The following is a 22,204-nucleotide window of genomic DNA, read 5'->3' as shown; positions in this document are numbered from 1 at the left end:
TCCATCCATCCATCCATCCATCCATCCATCCATCCATCTATCCCCTCACACAGGTACCACTCTACTTCAGGCCCTAATCACCCCTCAGCTGGACCATATTACAGTAGTCTCCTAAACTGGCTCCCTGTTTCCAGTCCCTTCCTCTCTCCAATCTATCCTCCACGTAGCTGCCAAATTAATATGTCAAAAGCACAGGTCTGTGTTGCCATCCAAAGCAGCTCTAGATGCTGCATTGCCTCTAATATAAAACACAAATTCCTCAGTTTGACAGTTAAAGCTCTCTGCAATCAGACTCCAGGCTGCTTTTCCAGGCTTACTTCAAAGGGGGAGGGATTTTTCTCAACAGGAAGCTCTTCTATACTAATGAAATCACAGATCCAGTCCCTACCTCCTCACACACTGGAAAGTCTAAACAATACTTAAATGCTTGTTGTCTTGACTTGACTTTGTTTTCCCTGTAAATGCCATTTTATCCCATGCCTCTGTACTTCCTCTCCCCACTGCTTAGAATGTTTTCCTCCTCACTTACACCTCAGGAAACTTCTGGCTCCCTTAAAGGCTCCACTCAGGTGCTCCTGCCTACAGAGAGGCTTTCCTCAACATAGGACAGCTAGGTTGTGCAGTGAGTAGAACACTTGGAGTCAGGAAGACTTGAGTTTGAATGCGGCTGCAAGTATTTGCTAGACAAGTCACAACCTTTGCTCACCTCCATTTCTCTATGTGTTAAAATGGAGATAATGATATCCCTTATCATTCAGGATTGTTATAAGAATCAAACGAGAAAATATTTGTAAAGCACTTTGTAAATCTTAAAGCACTATACAAATTTTAGCTATTATCATTACTAATCCCGTAGTTAGTGCTACTTTCCTTTATCTGTGTATACATTCTATCTGGTCACTAGAATGTTAGCTTGTTAAGTGCAGGAATGTTTGGTTTTTATCTTTGAATCCCCAGTGCCTACCATTGTGCCTTATATATAGCATGCACTTAATAAGTGTTTATTGAATTTAGTTGAATTCTAATTCTTTATTCAGAATTGTTCCATATTTTCTTTAGCTCTTGCAAATGTCAAGTGGAAAGCACAGAGGACGCTGGCAATTTCCTGAAATAAAAACAAGCAAAAATAAGCTTTTACATGATAATTCTCTTTCAGGAGACTTTTTTTATTAATTACATCCTGATTACCATCCATAATCACAATCAGTGAACTGGGAATGGGAAGTAATATGGTGCTATGGGAAGAATACTGGGTTTGGAATCAGAAGATTTGGGTTTGGTATCGGCTCTGTTATTTGCTACTTCCATGACTTTGGGCAGCTCACTCAACTTAGCTGGACCTCATCTTCTTCAGCTGTAAAATGGGAGGATCAAACTAGATCAGAGGTGTCAAACACAGAAGCTTATGACACTCCCAAGTACAGCCTGAACTAGAATAATATGTAAATGGAAAATATTCAACAAAATAAATTAAAAATACAATAGAACATAGCTAATGTTAATGTGTGGTTTTCTAAGTCAGTATATGGCCCTGAGTGAGCCTTATGTATGGGTCTGTGGCTCTCATTTCTATTTGAATTGGACACTACTGGACTAGAATACTTTTGGGGTCCCTTCCAGATTTAAATCTGTGATATAAATATCTGACAGGTAAGAAGGGGCTTATGTATATATTTTCAAATCCCTAGGTAATAGCATCATGTAATATTTTTTCAAAATACATTACTAGAGAGAATTGCACTGAAATCAACTAAATTTAAATTCTGAAGAACTTTTAACAGAAAGAGAAGACAAGTACATAGATATTTTCTCTACACAGATACACTTACATATGTGTACAGATATGTCTATATCTTCTAACATGAAAGCATCCTGTGTCCCTTGTCACTGGGTGGGTATAGCCTCCTTAGATTGGCTGCTTAGCTGGAATAGACTACATCTTTAAAACTGGTAAGGCTGAGAAGGTCACTTTCTTCCTAATGTTCTTTCTTGCTGTGTTCACTCACAGCTTGGGGACCATGAACTGAACTAGTAAGACGGAAAGTACTTCCTACCTCTGTTCTCCCTCTCTTGTGCCTTGGCTCTGAGAAATGGGCCTGTAGGGTATCAGTTTCTATTTTGTCGTTTGTCTTCAGTTTCAGGTGTCAGCATCCCACCAAAGTTCCAACTCATGACCACCTTGGAGCCAGTATTGCAAGTGGAATGGTGCGTCCAATTGGCCCAGTTGAGAAGCCTGGAAAACTAGGGTGCCTGGGACTCAGCCTAAGGAGGGTTTTGGAGTTAGAAGTAGTTCTGTGCTCCATAGGAAACAAGCCATTTGTTTCTGAACCTAATTCTCTTTCCTCAGAGACTGAGCTGGTATTGGAGGAGAAATTATGTCCCATATGTTAGGAAGCAAGTTTGTATGTTTGTGATTATACCTTTTGAAATAAATATTTCTTTGTAAAAGTCAATTCAATGTTAGTGGCTAAATGGAACTGGAGTGCAGAGGACCATCCCCTATGACTGAAGGAATATCATGGGTCTGGGAAACATTGGCAGAGAGCCTGGACACTTCAACCCCTTTAAGGGTACCAAAGCACTATGGACTAGGGGTAACATGTAACATATGTGGCCTTTAGGTAGTGGGGACCAGGGTAGCAGTGTTACACATATAAACACATACAGTGCCCACCCACAACCAGCAAAACAGTGAAATATGTCTGTGTTGACATTCTCAGTGTCAAGTTAAAAATTCATTTAATGTAATCATTATTGATACATCAAAGAAAACTACTGTTTGCATGCCCCTTTCTACTATCCCATCTTCTCTTGCCTTTTCAGCGTGGTTATTTTAAAAGGCATAAAGTTTAAAGTACAAGTGCTAAATCCTCAGTCTTAAATCAGGAGATCAATTTATCAGAAACTGAAGTACATGTGAACCCCACAAGATGACCAGTAGATAGAGTGCTAGTCCTGGAGACAGGAAGACCTGAGTTCATATATGGCCTCAGTGTGCATGTGATCCTAGGCAAGTCATTTTACCCTATTTGCCTCAGTTTCCTCATCTGTGAAATGAGCTGGAGAAGGAAATGGAAAACTGTTCCAAGATCTCTGCCAGGAAAACCCCAAAAGGGGTCAATGAAGAGTTGGATGTGACTGAAATGACTGAACAACAATGAGCCCCATGACAGTGATGCTCAAGTAATTTGCCCAGGGTTATAGAAATTACCTACATCAGAAATAAGTTTCCTCCAGGAATTTCTACCTTCCTGATTAGTATCTAGACCACTACATGTTGGCCAGTATGTCATTTCTGTAATATAAATACTTTTCTTTTGGGTTTTAACACCATTATATTACAGTATTAAAAAAGGATATACCTTGACTTTCAAATCACATGACCAACAAGATAGAGGACTTTTCTTTGATCCTCTCAAATTCTCAAAACTCCTCCCCACCTCCATTGGAGTTTTACATAAAAGATGAAGTACTTGCAGCTATCTCCGCAGAGCAAGATATCAACAAGTCTAATGAGGTGTCAGCCAAATTAATTAACAGCAAAAAAGGCTAATTTCTAACTCATCCAGCAACGACACCCATAGGCTTGCACTCTGTGATGCAGACAGCAATTTCCTTGATGTTGCTGCAATTTCTGACAGTTCACCTTGGCCCTTACCCTCACCTCACCTTTCTGACTGTGCTGAAAACAAACAGCACACTTCAGCTCTGTAAACACACACACACACACACACACACACACACACACACACACACACAAACACACTTGACCCACTGTAGTAGAGGCAGAGACATAAGAAAGTAAAAGCTTTCACTGTGTGGGATGTAAGTGGAATGCTGTAGCACCACTCACCCAGAGAACTGAAAAACAGAAGGAACTGGGAGAAAGTGTCAGTGTGTGTGTGTGTGTGTGTGTGTGTGTGTGTGTGTGTGTGTGTGTGTGTGTGTAGCTGCATCATGGGTGAAGGAAAGGGGACTAGCACCCAGCTGAATCTAGTTCTGACACCCCATCTATTCCCAGAAGTCATTTGGGGCAGGGAATGAGGCTAGTGAAAAGTGAATTCCCCAGTGTGGGAGGATGCTGAGACAGCAATTAAGTCCAACTTTTGGAATAACAATCATAAAAGAGGAAGGAATCAGAGACAAATAGAGGAATATAAGGAGAAAAGACTAAAACTGCCAAAGACCTTGGGAGGAAGAAAGCTAAGTTAAAAATGTTGAGTACAAGCAGATAAATCAACAGAGAACATTAAAATAGAAGGGAAGATGACCATCAAAAATATAAATCAATCCAAGTTAAATCAATACTGGATGAATCAGAGGACTTTGTAGATTCCCAAGAGAGTGTGGAATCACAGCAGAATGTTTCTGAATGGTTCAAGAGAAAAATAAGAATCACAGAAGCAGAATTTATGCCTTACACAACAGAAATAATTAGCAGAATAGAAAAATGTGAATCCATGGTGGCTTTAACTTCTCCAAAGAAGTTAAAGAAAGAATAATTAATTGGGAATACAAATATATAGTAATGAAGGACAATCTCAAGGAAAAGAAGCAAAACCTAATAAAAGATCATATGATTTCTACAAAGGCAAAACAGGTTGACCTTGAAGACAGTACATGTATAGACAACTTAAGGGTCGATTTCTCAGAAGAACACGACAAGTCAAAAAAAAAATATGAACACTATAATTCAAAAAATTATACAAGAAAACTTTCCATAGTTTCTGAATACAGAAAACAAAGGGTCAACTGAAAGAATCCAAAGTTGCCTTGAAAAAATAAGAAATAAAAATTTTAAAAAAACCTCTACGCTGCAAACTACAAGTAGCATAGTAGCTAAATTTAACAGTTCCAATGACAACAAATTCTGAAGGTGACCAGGATAAAGATCTTCAAGAATAAAGGAAAGGAAATTAGAATTAACACAGGGCTATTCCATACCCACCAGAAATCACAGGAGAGAATGGAATAATATCTTCTAAAAAGCAAAGGAGCTTATTTAATATGCCACTCAAGGTGATGTCCCCTATAAACCTGAGCCTAATCATCAATGAAAAAAAGGTGAATGTTAACTAAAATAAAGGCATCTGAAGTACTTCCTGCAAAAAGAAAAAAAAAGATGCGAGCAGATTATTTGTTTTACAAACAGAAAGGTAAATAAATACAATTACCAAGTAAAATACAAGTAATTAAACAAATTACCCCAGAAAAAAAGGGAGAAAAGCTACAAAGAGAAAGACACCTATGGGGTTAAACCCTCCCCCCGCAACAATAACAAAAACAAAGTAATAACAGAGAGAACATTAAAATATTTCTTTCCAAAAATACACAAGGGGATAAGGGTGAAAACAGGATTTAAATAGAAGTGATAGAGGAACAGGTCTGAAATACCATGAGCTTAAACCTCATAACACCCTTCCTCCAGGTGAATCAATGTTTTTTGTGGGACTAAACTTCGGAATGAGAGGTCCTATGAGAAAGGAGAGAGGAAGAAAAAGATAGAGAAGAATGTGTGATATATTCTGTAATGGGAGATAGGAATCTTACAATGAGTATAATCTACAGAGATTTGCTACTTATAGAGACCACTACCTCTGCGAGAGTGTTGTGACTTCGTGGACAAGCGCAGAGAATCAAAGCTCCTGGGGGAAACTGGTATCTCTCAGAGTTGGACACGGAACCAGAGAGGAGATTATAGGGAGGGCAGGGCGTAAAAATGAAGCACACAATCAGGGATATAGGAAAGTTTTTATCATGGGGCAATACTTCAATCTTATCTACTGCAGAAACTGATACTTCGAAGAGTGAGGCACAATAGAAAAAAGGGGAAGAGGGAACAAGATGGACAAGGCAATAACAGAAATTATTTAGAAGAGGGAACTTAAAATTTTTACCTTAGAAACTTTACTTTCATGAGAATCACAAGGACTAAAGAGGAATAAATAAGTATACAGTCCTTGAATCAATAAATAGAGGTTTACAACAGACAGAAAGGGAAAAGAACAAGATAAAGGAATCTTTTTTAGTAAAAGGCACATAAAAATATTTTAAACTAATAAAATTGATGGGGGAGAAGAAGGAATATTTGACTTAACTATTTAACTGAGAGAAAAGAAGGGAAGAATTAGATAACTAGATAAAGGAAGAAATTAAAAAGAATTAGACTTCTGACAGTACTGCTCCCCTTTTCTTTACTCCTTGCATTGATGTAGAAGCTTAGCAGTCACTTCCTCATCATGTCCTCCCACAAGACTTTTGGACCAAGAAGTTTCTTGTAAAGAAGCCAAAGATGTATATTTACATCCATATATACATTTATACATATATGTGTGTGTATAGATAGTCGAAGAATTGCTCCTGCCCTTTGGTTTTCATAGGGTTGAATATGTATGTGATATTTTAAATTATTGGTCTCTGCATCCCTTTTTATGTAGTAATTGTATACTTGCAGTTACATTTTAAGAGGTAGGGTCCATAATGAACCAAGCTGCTGGACTTAGAGTCAAGAACACCTGAGTTAAAATGCTATTTTTGACATTAAGCTGTGCGACCCTGAACAAGTCAAATAAATTCTCTGAAACTATTTCCTCTTAGATGGATGGCACACCAGATAGATTGCTAGATCTGGAGTCAGGAAGACTTGAGTTCACATCCAGCCTCAAACACTTAATAACTGTATAACCCTGGACAAGTCCCTTAAACTATGTTTGCCTCATTTTCCTCAACTGTAAAATGGGGACAATAATAGTACGTACCTCACAGAGTTGTTGTGAGAATCACATGAGATAATATTTATAAAAAATCACTCAGCACAGTACCTGGCACTATATAAATGTTTATTCCTACCCCTTCCTTCCCCTAACTCTTGGAGTTGCTGAGAAGCTAAAATGAGTTAATATTTGTAGGGCGTTTTACACAGCTTACAGCAGTATATAAATGTTACCTATTATAGCTATAGCAGTTGGTAGCACAGTGGATAGCGCACTGGGCCTTCCTGAGTTCAAATCCAGCCTCAGACACTTACTAGATGTCACTTCACCTTGTTTGCCTCAGGTCCTTATTTGTAAAATGAACTAGAGAAGGAAATGGCAAACCACTCCAGTGTCTTTGGCAAGAAAGACCCAAATGGGGTTACAAAGAGCTGGACATGACTGAAAAACGACCGAACAACAATTACAGTTATTATCATAAAACAGAGATAGCCTCTACCTTACAGGGTTGTTGTGCAGATGAAATGAAATAATGTACAAGGCAATTTTTGAGCCTTTAGTGCTACATAAATGGGAGCTGTCTCAGCCAGATCACATGTGGCTGGCTCCATTCTAATCAAAGGCAAAGAAAAGGAAGGAAGGAAGGAAGGAAGGAAAGAAAGAAGGAAAAAGAAAGAGAAAGAAAGAAAGAAAGAGAAAATTGTATGCTTCAATCTGTATTCAGATGCCATCAGTTCTTTCTCTGATGACAGCATTTTTCATCATGAGTCCTTTGGGATTATCTTGGATCATTGTATTGCTGACAATAGCTAAGTTATTCATAGTTTTTCATTACACAATATTGCTGTTCCTGTGTACAATGTTCTCCTGGTTCTACTCACTTCACTCTGCATTAGTTCTTGTAAGTCCTTCCAGGTTCTTCCTGAAATCATCCTGCTCATCATTTCTTATAGCGCAATAATAATCCATTACAAACATATACCACAACTTGTTCAGCCATTCTCCATTTGATAGGCATCCCTTCAATTTCCAAGTCTTAGCCACCACAAAAAAAGTTGCTATAAATATTTTTGACAAATAGGTCCTTCTCCTCTTCCTTTCCTCCTTTTAAAATATCTCCTTGGGATACGAATCTAGTAGTGGTATTGCTGGATCAAAGGTTAAGGTGTATGGCTTATTAAATTGTTTTCAAAAGATGCAATTCTGCTAATAAAAGGTTTCTACGAAAGAAATGGGCAGCTGGATGGTTTAGTGAATAGAATACTGGGCCTGGAGTCAGGAGAACCTGAGTTCAAATCCAGCCTCAGACACTTACTAGCTCTGTTATTCTGGGCAAGTCACTTAACCTCTGTTTGCCTTAATCCACTGGAGGAGGACATGGCAAACCACTCCAGTATCTTTGCCAAGAAAATCCCATGGACAGTATGCTCCATGGAATCATGAAGAGTTGGACAAGACTGAATGACTGAACAGTAACAATAACAAATAAAAGAAAAAAGGAGTTAAGTAAAACTCCAAAACCAGAGGAAAGGGTGACCAATGGAAGAGGTTGGAGAGAGGGAGGATTTAGTGTAAGGAGAAGAAAGCCTGTGACAATGGGGTTGTCTTAAAGTAGATTCACAAAAAACAGAAACAAAAAAACAAAAAAGCCACACAACTGAGGTGCCAAAGTTCTGTATTTAGAAGAAGAGGAAGCTAAATTTTAACAAAGAATTTTTCGATATATTGATTAGTTTTGCTGATTTTTTCTTTTCCTCTTCTTTTTTACTGTTTTAATTTTCATAAATACTTTTTGTTACATGGAATGGCTCTCTGGGAGGGGAAGGGAAAGAGGAGATGTATTGGAAGAAAACTTGGTACGTACTAAAGATACAAATTTACTTTTTTATTTCTAAAGATGTGACTTTAGAAGTAGAGCTTTAATTTTAATGAAATGTATGCTACATGTTTATTTCATTAAGGATAGTGGAAATTTGATGCAAAGTTCTCAGCTGAGATGGCGGGGAAGAGAAGTTATGGAAGATTAAGGAAGGATGAAAAGGTTTGGAAAGTCACTGTAGAGAATTTGAGAGTGAGTTGATAACAGATGTATAGGACTGCCTAGCAGCAGTGAGGACCCAGTTGAAGTTGTGTCAATATGTATGTTGAAGTCCCCTAGTATGAAAGCAAGAGTTGGGGAGTAGAAAATATGAAAATGTACATAATAATGAAGAGCAAAATGAGCAAACCAAGAGAATATTGTATACAGTAACAGAAGTATTGTTTTAAGAACAATTTTGAAGGGGCAGCTAGGTGACACAGAGGATAGAGCACCAGGCCTGGAGTTAGGAGGACCTCAGTTCAAATCTGGTCTCAGACTAGACACTTGACACTTACTATGTGACCCTGGGCAAGTCACTTAACCCCAATTGCCTCACCAAAAAAAAAAAAAAGGAAAGAAAGAACAACTTTGAGCAACCAAGTCATTGTGACTATTATAAACACCCAAATTAATCTCAAAGATCCTATGAAGGAAGATGCTGTTTGAATTCAGAAAGGAATATTGCTGGGGTGTAGGAAATGAACTGCTTGATTGAGGAGAAACATGGAAAGACTTGGACTTATAAAGAAAGATGCTACCCACTTTCAGAGAAACAGATGATAGGATGAAATAAGCATAGTACTGTCCTACATATATATGTTTATAGACACCTATGTATATGTGTGTGTCTCCATGCTTAATTATAGCCTTCTTTAGAGTGGGTAGAGGGGGAAAATAAAGCAAAAAGGACACAGCACGGCCCTGAAGTCAGGAGGACCTGAGTTCAAATCCGGCCTCACACCAAACACTTGACACTAGCTGTGTGACCCTGGGCAAGTCACTTAACCCCAATAGCCTAAAAACAAAACAAAAGTGCACAGCAGAGAACATAAGAAAACCAAAAAGGAAGCAAAGAAAAGCTGGGCAGCTTTGAAAATAATCTGTAGTACTTATTATATAGATTTTCTTGAAGTGGAAACATTGTTTTATATTGCATCCTCTCTTATGGTCTGCTGTGTACCTGGCAATGTTTTTTTTTCTTTTCTCATCTTGTAATTAAGTATAAAATTTAAAAAAAATTAGTCCCCCCAAAAAATAGTAGGGGAGAAGAAAAAAACCTTGAACCAGGTACCAGACTTATTAAGGAAGGAAGGGGAGTGATCTGGAGGTCTGTAGACAACGGCTACCAAATATTTAATTGGAAGATCGGGATTGTATGGACTTTAAAGAAGAGTTTACTGTGTCATGGACATAGGGGGAGAACCTGGAAGGGGCAATGGAAATCAAGGAGTTTTCTAACTTTCCCCCCTCAACCAGTGAGTTGAGGGGAATGAACGAAAGTGCAGCCAGTATTGGAAAGGGTGGACAGGCAAGCTGTGTCATCAGGGGAATACAGATCTTTAGAAGATGGAAGGAGTGAGAGAGGAAAAAATTTCACATGAAGGCAAATTTGTTTTCTGTGGAGCAGGCATTCCAGAGGGCACTGTGGAAGGGGTAGATAGTGATTAATTGTGACTTTGGAGTGGGAGGGATGAGGGGTTTGGGAATAAGGAAATGGGTGTTGAGGGATGAGGAATGGGTTTTGGATTATGACATAGAGGAGTTCAGAATCACTGGGATATTTAGGTTATGAACAGGTCTGAGTATGTTAATCAGTGAGTAGAAGGAACTACTCCTTTTCCCAGAGAAGGCTGAAGATCAGGTAGGAGACATACACAGCACAAGATAGAAGGCATGTGGTCAGATAGGAGGCCCTGTTTCATTTCTCCTCTTTCTACCAAAGGCCATAGATTAGGCAGGAGACAGGCAGTAGGAAATGCAAATCCACTCCCCATCTTTTCCTCCTCCCTTAGGGGGCAGGCAAAGAGGAAGACAGAAGGCTAGAGATCAGATGGAAAGTCACTCCTCTTCTCATCTCAAGCTGAGGCTAGTGATCAGGTGGGCTCCTGCTCAGGGGGAGAAGGAGGTTGCATTGCATCTGGCCCTGTGCCATCTCCCCTCTGGGAACACAGGCAGCAGGAGATGCAGACAGTTAGAATAAATGCCCAGAGAACGAACAGGACCTGTATAAGGGTAAAAATATGACTGAGGCTGCGGAGTACCGTGGTCCCTCAGCTCAGTTACCTCTTAATTATTTTTAGAGGCTGAGAATTTAAAACTCACATTGTGGTAAATCAAATTACTGTTTGGAGACAATGGGATGATTAATAATAGCACCTATCTCTCAGGGTTATTGTGAGGATAACATGAGATATTTGTAAAGTGCTTTGAAAACCTTAAAGCAAGTGATATATAAATGCATTTTAAAATTTGTGAAGTACTTTACATGACATTTCATTTATTCCTCACAATAACTTCTTAAGTTATTTTACAGTATTTTTTAGGGTTAGGCAATGGGGTTAAGTGACTTGCCCAGGGTCACACAATTAGTAAGTGTCAACTGTCTGAGGCTGGATTTGAACTCAGGTCCTCCTGACTCTAGGGCCAGTGCTCTATCCACTGTGTCACCTAGCTGCCCTTATTTTACAGTATTTTGACAGATGAAACCAAGACTAAGAAGTTAAGAGACTTGCCCAGGGTCACACAGTGACTGTCAGAGGCAGGATTTGAACTGTTTTTCCTGACTCAAAATCCAGCACTCTATCCGTGTACATCACCTACTTGCCTAAATAAGGACTCTTGATTTCATTAAGAAGAAGGTATATTTTTTGAGTTTTACCTCAAAAGGGAAAGATAAGTCACTGGGCCCCAGCAAGCTTTGATCTGAGTCACTGAGAGTGTTGAAGAAGCCGGCGGGAGAAGAGTGGAAGAACCAGCTAGAGGGAACTGAGTCAAGAAGACAGCAAGAGCTAGTTAGGAATATAGCAGGACAGTCAACTGACAGAACAGCTTCGGCTGTCCCATTAGGAGGCGATATCTGGCAGAAGAAAGGCTGAAGTCCATAGGGAGAGAATTGAATTCTGCTTCTAGCCCTCCAGTACATTCTATTTTGCACAGCCCTCCCTCACTTAAATCCAATTCATTTGCAAGTCATGGCATCACCTTCCAGATGTCATGGCCCTCTTTGAGAAAGAAAAAACAATAGCTTGAAATAGGTGAAACCATCAGAAGCGCTGGTTGCTCTCCACTGCCATCTTCTGTTTGTTAGAGGAAACAGAAGGCAGAAGAAAAGATTTACATCTGCTTTGCTGGCAGAAATGGGTTGGACAAACCAGGATCCAGTTGAATAAAGACCTCCCCGAGCTTGTGCACATTGGCCAAAGAAACAAGCAGAAGGCCTCTGATATAAGAGAACTGTTTAGCATGACTACAACCTAACACTTTCTAAGCACATTTTTAGGGGTGATTGGGAGTTAAAAAGAGCTTGTCACTGCTTTGTCCATTTGAGAGAAGAGGGTAATGTGTTCTCAGCACAAGAATGAGGATGAGATCACATGTAGTTCTTTCTCACATGCCTCGATGATAGTTTCTGTAAGTCTGTGCCTACTCTCTCCTCACAGATATTATGGGCATTGGTGGGAGAGGTTGACCTAGGTTCATGGGTTAATTGATATTTTGATTATTTTTTCCTTATCACTAAGTAAATGTTTTATGTTTAAGACTTAATGACATCATTATTATTACTGACTGATTCTCTATAGTTAGAAATCACAGCAGTGCAGACTCAGGAGCTTATCGTAGTAAGTAGGGAGAATATATTCCTATCAAAACAGGCTTAACCCCAACACCCTGAGAGAATCTGAGTTGTAACTGCATAGTGGTGATTCCTTCTTGGGAATACTGACCTGTCAATGTGAGGGCAGGTTCAAGTGAGCTAGCCTACAGAGAGTGTGCAGATATGTCCCACGTGAAGGATTACACTGTGGGGAGGTTCATATCTGGCATGCCACGTACTGGTTATATAGGTGGGAGATAAGTTTTGGCAAAGGATGTTGCTTTGCCATCAGACACTGGGACCCATTATAAAGTCTGAAGCCAGTCTACCTTCTTCATTGTTGCTGTTTGTAAAGGAGATGGCAAGAGCCCAGGAAAACTACTTTCACTGAGATTTTAGCCCAATTACATAAGTTGGGCTAAACTTATTAACTTATAAACACATTTTGTATTTTAATACTTTAAGAACCATATGAAACCACTGCTTATTTGAAGTAAGGACAGTGTTTGAAAGTACTTTCAGTAAAGTAGGAAATAAAATACAGTCTTTGGAAAATGTTCCAGCAGGCTGGGTGGGGCAGCACACACCACCTGCTTCTGGGGAGGCTAAGGCCTCAATAAGGCTTAAGCTGATTAAGTGTCCGAACTAAGTCTAACATCGATATGGTGAGCCCTCAGGAATGGGGGACCACCAGGCTGCCTAAGGAAGGGCAAATTGGCCCAAGTCAGAAAATAGGGCAGGTCAAGGCTACTCTGTTAATCACAATGATAGCAGGCCTGTGAGCAGCCCTGGTACTACAAGCCTGGGCAAAATGTGGAGGTCTAGCCTCAAAAAAAGAAAGAAAAAAAGGAAGGAAGGGAGGAAAGAAGGAAGGAGACAGGGAGAGATATTCTACTAGCACCTAGGTTTAAGGAAAGGTGATTGTACTCAGAGTGCCAAGAATTATGCATCTCATATCCTGAGGCATAAATTGGGTGATCTACAGGGAAAAGGTATAGATGCCTTTTTTGAGTTTTCAGGGTTTGCTTAGTGTGTTAAAGCATCATTTTAAAAATCATGATTTCAGCATACTGCACAGGGATGGTAAAAGCTTTATTTATTTATCTACCAACAGAACTCCATCCTTCCCACCTCCTGCCAAAAAATATTATAAAAAAAAAAGAAGCTAAATCACACCTTGTTTTGGCAAACTAAATAATCAATTTCACATTTTAAAAACAAGGTTCAGAACCCTTTTGGAAATCACAAATGAGCAACAATAAAAAGAAAATGGAGCACACACTTGGCTGCAGAGATCAGTGTGGCTGGGCCATGAGCCATCAGTATTTTAATATTATTTATCATAGTGAAGCAATCAGAAAAATCCATTTATGTCACTCCAGCAAAACAAAGCCAAAACAAAAAGGTCTCAGAAGCTCAGCTTCACACTGACATATGCTTTGCCATGGATAACCAACCATGAGACATCTGTGTGGAAGACAAATATTATAATACAGAGAATGAACCAAAAGGGAACAATACTGCCAACACAAAAGTGAGTTGCTGCAGACTCGCTGTATACATAAACTCTGAATTTAGGATTCACTTCTAATTCTTCTGTGACTATGTCAATTGGAGTTTTCTTTGGAATGAAAACTGCTTTGTTGCCCTATGGAGAGAAGGCGACAGACTAAGGATACACTAAACAGACTCAGAATTCAAGTCCAGTGGACTCTGTGCAATAGACGCAATAAAGGGAGAACCTGTGAGATAAGTGATGTGCAATGAGATATGGTCTGGTTGAACTTGTTTATTAGAATTCTACCAGGGCACCTTTCTCAGGCCCTAATAATCATAACTCACACTTACAGAGCACTTTAAAGTTGACGAAGCGCTTTATATATATTATCTCATTAAATCCCTGTCTTAACATTCTTCTAAAACAGAACTGGTTTGTATGCATTTCTTTAATGACAATGCAAACCTGATGCGAAGTATACAAGTGAATGAGTGTACATTCTTGAGGTCAGATTTAGCGACAAAATGCAAGACCTGAATCTTGATATGCCTTGAGACTTTCAGCTGCATATAAGTTAACATGGGCTGCACTTTCTGTGATCCATGCAGTAGATGTTTGGAAAAAATGAAGTTAGCAACCAGACATTCTTTAGCTACAAGACAACCACCAAGTCATGAGGGACCCAGCAGTGAAAATGAAAGCAGGGGTGACGGCAGCCACATCCTCGTCTGCAGAATCAGTCTAGACAAGAGAGGTTGGGTTGGCCAGCAGAGGACTCAACAGCTGCCTTTAGATTTTCTCCTCGTACGAAATGTGCAGTTAATATTATGCTTTCCTCCGTGGCCTTCCCAGCCACAATACAGGACTTCTCCTTTTTCATAAGCCCGACTGGCATCTGAGGCTTGAGATGAAGGCAAGCAGCCTTAAATGAGAAAGCTGAGAGGAATGTCTTGTGGTTTTCAGACACTGGAGACAGCTTGCTTATAGTCCTTAAGGCAAATGCCAGGAGTCAGAAAAGAAGGAAAACAGTCTCAAAATGTAAACAGTTATGTCACAAACCAAGGAAGTTATGCACCTGGATAAAAATCCCTTAACAAGAGGCCTACTCTGGCAACAACACCAGCAACATCTCTATTTCTGAAGCAGGGAAGGATTTCCCAACCTAGTGGCACTACACATCCCATACCCGAGTAGTGACCACCTTGGACTTCAGAGGGGGTAACAGTCTATAATGTTGCTATAAAAACTTAACACTGAGAAGCTACCCAAATACCCAAGCAGTTCGAGGATTATTATTTATTCACTTATTTTACATTTTACTTTTGTGGTTGGCATAGTATGGAAAACCAAACTGGGAAATCATAATGTTGGAATATTTTAAGGGCATGCTGTCATAGATCTTCACAAGCTTATTTATACAATAAGACCTTTGCAGGAAGTGATCTGCTCGGTGCCACATTCCGGAATAACCACTGCTGGTCTCTTTTTCTAAATTGCCCATTTCCACAGGCTTGACAAACACCCCTGAAGTCTTCCCGATGTGCTTGGCGACCATAAAATTCATGGCGATGTCATCACAGTTTTGGGTCTCATCTATTAGAGCGTGGACAGTCGCTGGTTGTTTCTGGAACTGCTCGAGGTATTTGCGGTTGAAGAATGATGCTCCAATCAGTACCATGGAATACTGGTCCCCATTTCCAAATCCTGGTATTTGCAGCTCAAACCCACCATAACTATAAATACCTGAAGCAGTGGGGACGTGCTTTCTAGGGACAAATCCTACAATCTGATCAGGAAATTGCTGCAACGAGGAGGGGAAAAGTAACACAGTTACCACAGGAGCAATTCAGAACAGAGACACTGAAGTCAGTGTGATTTGCCAGAGGGAATTAAGCTGGCACGTCACCTTTATTCTATTCCTGACATTGTTCATTCTCACTTCCTGTCTAACTCTGCACAAGTAGCTTTATTTCTGCCTGCTAGGATCACTCTGCAGGTCACATTCTACTGCAACACAAATCTCTTGTATAAGATGCAGATGGCCCACTTAATGCAAGCATTATCCATGTGATATCACAAAATCCGGGTTCAACACAAGACTGTAGACATTCCCTGGGAGTTTACTAAAAAAGAAACTGACTCTGTATCTATAAAATGTGGCTATAGACACTTGACATCCACTTAGGATTTGATGGATGGATATGATAGATATAATACATAGTAGGAGGAAATGATGAAGCTTGATGAGGTAACTTTAAAAATGCTTTGAGATTGGGGCAGCTAGGTGGCGCAGTGCATAGAGCACTGGCCCTGGAGGTAAGGGGGACCTGAGTTCAAATGTGACCTTGGACACTGAACACTTTACTATCTATGTGACCCTGGGCAAGTCACTTAATCCCTTTGCCCAGCCAAAACAAACAAACCAAAAATGCTTTGAGATTATAAGAAAGAAATATAAAATTATCAAAATTTGGCCTGGTTTTATAACTCTCAGTTTTGGTCTCCATATTCTTGACTTTTAGAAATCAATCAGTCAAAAAGCATTTATTAAGGGTCTGCTGTGTGCCAGAAACCATGCTAGGCACAGGGGGATACAAAGACAAAAATGAAATCATTCCTGCCCTCAGGGCGTTTATATTCTATCAGAGGTAATGCTTGTACGTATAGAGGTTTATATGAAATGGGCACTAAATACATACAAGGTTATTTTGTGGGTATGGCACTAACAACTGGGGTGGGGGATAGTCAACAAAGGCCTCATGTAGAAGGCAGCATTTGAACTGAGACTTGAAGATACCGGGTATTCTAAGAGGTGAGCAGGGAGTGTATTTCAGGCATGAGGGACATCTAGTGCAAGGGGTGGAGACAGGAAAGGGAGTGCCATGTATGTGAAGAGAAGAGGTGGACATGTAGATGAGAACCAGGTTGTGAAGGTCAAGGCCTTGACTTCGCTTTCGCAACATCTCTCGAACATGCCTCCTTCTCTCCTCTGACATTGAGACCACTCTAATGCAGCCTCTCATCTCCCACAGCCTAGACTACTGCAATAGCAAGGCTCTGCCTGCCTCAAGTCTCTCTCCACTCCAATCCATCCTCCTTTCAGCCACTAAAGTGATTTTCCTAAAATTCAGGTCTGATCATGTCAACCCCCCTTCTCAATAAACTCTAGTGGCTCCCTATTGTCTCCAGGACTGAATGAAAAACGTTCTGCTTGGCATTCGAAACCCTTCATAACCTAGCCCCTTTCTACCATTCCAGTCTTCTTACACCTTGCTCCCCTACATATACTGTTTGATCCAGTGACACTGACCTCTTGGCTGCTCCATGAAGAAGACTCATCTCTTGGCTCTGGGCATCTTCTCTGGCTGTCCTCCATTCCTGGAGTGCTTTCCCTCCTCTCTGACTACTGACCATTCCAGATCCCTTTAAGGCCCAACTAAAATCCTAACTTTTACAGGAAGCCTTTCCTAATCCCTCTTAATTTCAGTGCTTTCCCTCTCTTAATTCCTGTTTATCGTGTATATTAGCTTACTTTGTATATATTTTTTGCACATTGTCTCCCCCATTAGATTGCAAGGACAGTCTTTTGCCTCCTTTTGAACCCCCAGTGCTTAGCACACTGCCTGGCACATAACAGGCACTTAAATGTTTACTGAATGAAGGAAAGAAGGAAGAAATGACTTTAAATGTTTCCTTTTGGACTTCTCTTGGTTCGTGTGCTTCTCTTTTTTGAACGTGGGGAAATATAAAAACCTTTAGGGGAAGTAGAGAGGTTGGTAAAGCATTCTAGAACACTAAGAAAAATATGACAGTTGACATTAAGAAGTCGTGTGGTTACAGTGGAAAGACTCCAGGACTTGCCACAAGGAGAAGCTTAGAATTAGAATCTTAATGATGACACTTACTGAGAGACTATGGGTAAGTCACATAACTTCCTTGAGCCTCAGTTTTCTCACTTGGAAAAGGGGGATAACAATAATTGCATTCACTATTTCATAGGTTTGTCATGGGAAAGTACTTTTAAACCTTGCTGTGATATATCTATTTACTACTATAAAAATAAAATGTGAAGCAATGAAGAGAGGAGGTTGTATGAAGGTCAGAAAAGAAAAAAAAATGCTGGGTTCAAGGACTACAGCAATCCACTAAAGACTAGATTCTACAATTCCAGTGGAAAGGGAAAGAAAAAAGTTGAAAGGGGAGGATAAGGATGGCAGCATTTTTTCCTGGGGATTTGGGGCCAATCTGAAATTCCTATACCAATGAACTAGAACCTGGCCTCAGTAAATTTATAAATAAAGATTAAGATACTGTTTGATTGCCTGACATGCCTTCGAGTCTGCATGCTATTGAGAACTGCAGCGCTTGTACTCTCTCGTGCTTTCTGGCGCTGTGGGCTCACCAGAACGGTGCCCTTTGTTTCAAACAGCAATCTCTTCTTGGACCTTTTGCTTTTGTGTGCTTTGTAAAAACAAGCCCTGAAATACTGCTGATGTGGCACCAAGACCCAGCTGTTGATCAGAGGGAAGCTTTTAGACTGACCTTCTCTGGCCCCTTTCATTAGATGTGATGTAAAAATTGAAGCTGTGAAAAAATGCTGATCATTGCAGAGAACTGCAGCCACCTATCATGAATAAATATTTGATGAGCAGAAAATGTCTTAAGCAGCAAAATGAGAAGACTTACTACAGTCAAAGCTGTTATGTTTCTTTATTAGGAATCCCAGTGTTTAAAAGTCCTGTGCTGCTTGAGGGGCTGTGGGTTCAGGGTCAGTTTTGATTTCAGATGAATGTGTGAATACTAGAAAGAGTTAAGTAGAAGTCAGCTATTGTGAATGCATATTCAGTGAGAGATTTTATAGGACAACCATCCTATTATATAACATATTTATGTGTGTAATGTATACATTTACATGCACACATATATACACATGTATGTATGTATGTATACACATACACACACACACCATCCAAACTGTTATAACTGGGAATTAAGAAAAAAGAAGCTGACACTATTACGGAATATAAAAATTATCATATTAACAGCTGAGACCTACATAATGCTTTCAAGTTTGCAATATTATCTCATTTGAGTGTCATAGCAACTTTGTGAGGGAGGTACTTATGGATCTATGATTAGCCCATTTTATACATGAGTAAAATTAGGTTCAGAAACTTAGGTGACTGACCTGGAGTCACACAGAGGGTAAATAAATACTACAAGTGGGCCTTGAAGCAAGTCTTCCTGATTTCAAGTCTAGCATACTATTTATCCACTAAGCCACATTGCCTGGTGTGCACAGCAGACTTGCCAATCCCTTCTTCCCTGGTGCAGAAGCTGCATGGGGCCAGGGCCCATATCACTTATTCTCGCAGGATTTCATCACAGTAAGTATTTGACTAATATTTGTTCAAAAGGGAAAAAGAAAAGTGAAAGATATAGCAAAAGATTTTTGTTGGGGTTCACACTTAGGAAAGGGGATTCTATGAGATCTCCGTTGAAATTCAGCTTAAGCTCTCTGGCAGTGGTGACAACTAATACCTCTAGGGAAAGTTCTTCACAGTCCTCCAATATCTACCCTCATCAAGCAGTCACCAGTAGACAGCAAGGAAGTAAACAAACTAGTGTTTGAGATTAGATTTTAACTAATGTCTTTGAGACTCCAGGCTCAGAGCTTATCCACTGTGTCATCCAGTTGGCTCTGATTCTATGTTATATACCTGATAGTGTGTATGATGACACAGATTTAAACAGAAACATCCCCTAACCTTTATTCCCTGAACTCTAACATACCTTTTTTTGGGAGGGTGGGGTTGGGGAAGCAATTGGGGTTAAGTGACTTGTCCGGGATTACACAGCTAGTAAGCATCTGAGACCAGATTTGAATTCAGGTCCTCCTAACTTCAGAGCCAGTGCTCTATCCATTGTACCATCTGGCTGCTCAGCACATAGTAGGTCTTAATTTCCTCATCTATAAATAGGTGTGTTGGTGCGGTTATTGACCCCTTAAATATACTGTCTCATTCTCTCACTTCATAAATATAAGTTTTGCTTCCTCCTCAATAAGAAGCTAACTTACTGGAAGAGTAGGCCCTTGGTCTGATAAATTTGTTTTACTTATTGGGCTAAAAATGTTGTAGGCTGATTGGTTTAATGCCAGCAGATTCTCTTTGCTTTATGACAGAGTTCAAATCTCATTACAACAAACAGCACTGTTACCAAACCACTGTATATGAACAACAAAATTCCATGGGATACAACAAAATTCCATGATGGCTAAAAGCTCTGGCTAGTCTCTCTGAGTTTATTGCAATGGGATCTGCCCAAAATGTACAGAAAAAGGAAGAGCAGAGAAATGATTTGTAAAATCATTTCTATTTCTATAAAATTTTAAAAGTTTACAAAATAGTTTCCTCATGATAATAATCCTTTTTGATTGATTAACCAATTGAGACAATCCAATTATTACTATTTTTTATATATGAGGAAAGCAAGTGTGAAAGAAGTCAAAAATTAAAGAAAAAATAATCCCCTTCTGTCTTTGATTTTTCCTTCTTGCTAAAGGGAAAGAAAAAAGTCTGGGGTGGGGGGGGAAGTAGCTTTTACTGCCCTCCATTCACCTGTTTTCCTTCTCCTTTCCTTCCAACCCTATTCCCAGAAGGCAGCTAGTTACAGCATGTAACCAGAGTGCTGGATTTGGGGTCAGAAGACTTGGGTCCAAATCTTCTTTCTACCTATTTGACCTTAGCCAAGTCACTTATCCTCTCTGAACATCATTGTCCTCACCTGTAAAATGAGAGGTTTGAGCTGGATGGCCTTGAAGGAGTTTTCTGACTTTAAATCTACGATACTATGACTTCAAATCACTAGACTCTACCACTTCCTCACAATCCTCTCAAGCATTTTTCAGCTCTTCCTCCTTAGCACACAATAATATCGTTCCATATCAAAATAGGTCTGAGATCCAGTTTGATCCTACTACTGTTCAATCTCATTTGACTTCAGACAAATGATTCTATTTATCAAACAACTTTTTCCATGCTTTGAGCAATACAACCATAGTCTACTTTTTATTAGATGAGACTTTATAAGATACCTTTATGAAGCAAGAACCAACATTACCTGCCAAACTGAGAATGCAAAAACGAGGTCATGAGCGCTAATTAGCATGTCATCATCCACCATTAAAACAGCTGAAAAGAAAAGACATGAAACTTTGAATCCAACAGATTGGAAATGAACCTCAAAAATTAGGGAAAAGGAAAAGGCAAGAGAATTTACTCATGAAGCTCTCCTCTATATCAAGCATCTAACTGAAAAAATTGGCAATAGTGGCAGGGCCCAATTAAGCACCGATATTCCTCAGGAGAGTTGCCCGTAGGGGAAAAATGTTGCTAATTGAGCTATGATTGATTTTTGTAATGGCCCAAGAACAAAAATGATCATTTAGTAAGCTAAGGAAATGACAAATAATTTAAATAATTTTAATAGAACTTTTGTCTTGCAAAAATGTCTCTAAAACAAAAAGTTTGTTTATCTGGCCAGATTGACAGTAGTGGCAAAAAATGTTATCAACAGAGCAAAATACGATTTAAGTATTTGTTGATACGTAATAATATACTTATAGAATAAATTGTATCCCTCCCCCATAATATCAGTCTCTATGATAGTATTATGTGGTTCTTTTCCTAACCCTGAATTTTGAAGGCATCAGGGAAATGAGTCCTTATTCTTTACAAAAACACTCCCTGATGAGTCAATTCACCACCCTTAAAGACACCTCAGACAGGTGAGAAGGCTGAAAACCCAAGCTTGCTCTGTTAGCAGCCTGGATCCCACTGAGAATACAGATGCTCCTTACCTTTGGTTTCCAGTTCTGGGAAGGTCTGGAGTCTATTTCTCATTCTGTTCACAGTTTGTATTTTGAAAATCACAGGGACAGGATGAGGCCCAAGGGCATTCCACAAGTCCTCTGGCACCTTCTCCCCAATGTTGTTCCAGACGACAATCACTTTGTGTAGATGAGGCACCGCCTGGTAATGATTTAACAGCCTCAGCAACAGATCTGTTCTGTTGTATGTCTGCATGACAAGAGTAAAGGAATCCAGGGCCGACTGGCTCTGGGGTTTTGCTTCTCTGCGGGAAGTGGGCATTTTATCATCTTTTATGTTAGGAAGCAAGGTAGTCAAAGCACCTGCCACCAATAGTAACACAAGGATGATGACGGAAGAGAACCGGAGTAATCGGATTCCCATCACCCTCCCAGGAAGTTTGCAGATGTGGTAACACCTGTAATGGAAATTGAAATGAAAAGGAAA

General features: G+C 39.7%; 1 protein-coding gene across 9 annotated transcripts in view; it reads right to left on the bottom strand.

Moving 5' to 3' along the window:
• Window positions 1-1,018: 1,018 nt before the first annotated feature.
• Window positions 1,019-22,204, bottom strand: part of EXTL2 (exostosin like glycosyltransferase 2) — a 44,326-nt gene continuing 23,140 nt past the window's right edge. For 6 of the 9 annotated variants that reach the window (XM_020999962.2, XM_020999989.2, XM_020999958.2 and 3 more), the window contains 3 exons: window positions 21,748-22,175; window positions 21,009-21,079; window positions 14,163-15,687 (listed from right to left, as the gene is read on the bottom strand). In XM_020999962.2, coding sequence (XP_020855621.1) covers window positions 15,196-15,687; window positions 21,009-21,079; window positions 21,748-22,175 — 991 coding nt within the window. In that variant the 3' untranslated portion in view covers window positions 14,163-15,195. Of the gene's footprint in view, window positions 1,106-14,162; window positions 15,688-21,008; window positions 21,080-21,747; window positions 22,176-22,204 lie in introns of those variants that run through there. The other 3 variants (XM_020999977.2, XM_020999983.2, XM_021000008.2) reach the window with 2 other exon arrangements.

The sequence above is a fragment of the Phascolarctos cinereus genome, unplaced genomic scaffold, assembly GCF_003287225.1.
Source record: "Phascolarctos cinereus isolate Bilbo 61053 unplaced genomic scaffold, phaCin_HiC Scaffold_5;HRSCAF=322, whole genome shotgun sequence".
Lineage (NCBI taxonomy): Eukaryota > Metazoa > Chordata > Mammalia > Diprotodontia > Phascolarctidae > Phascolarctos > Phascolarctos cinereus.
The sequence above is the reverse complement of the archived record's forward strand: the minus strand, read 5'-3'. Positions and strand labels throughout refer to the sequence as shown.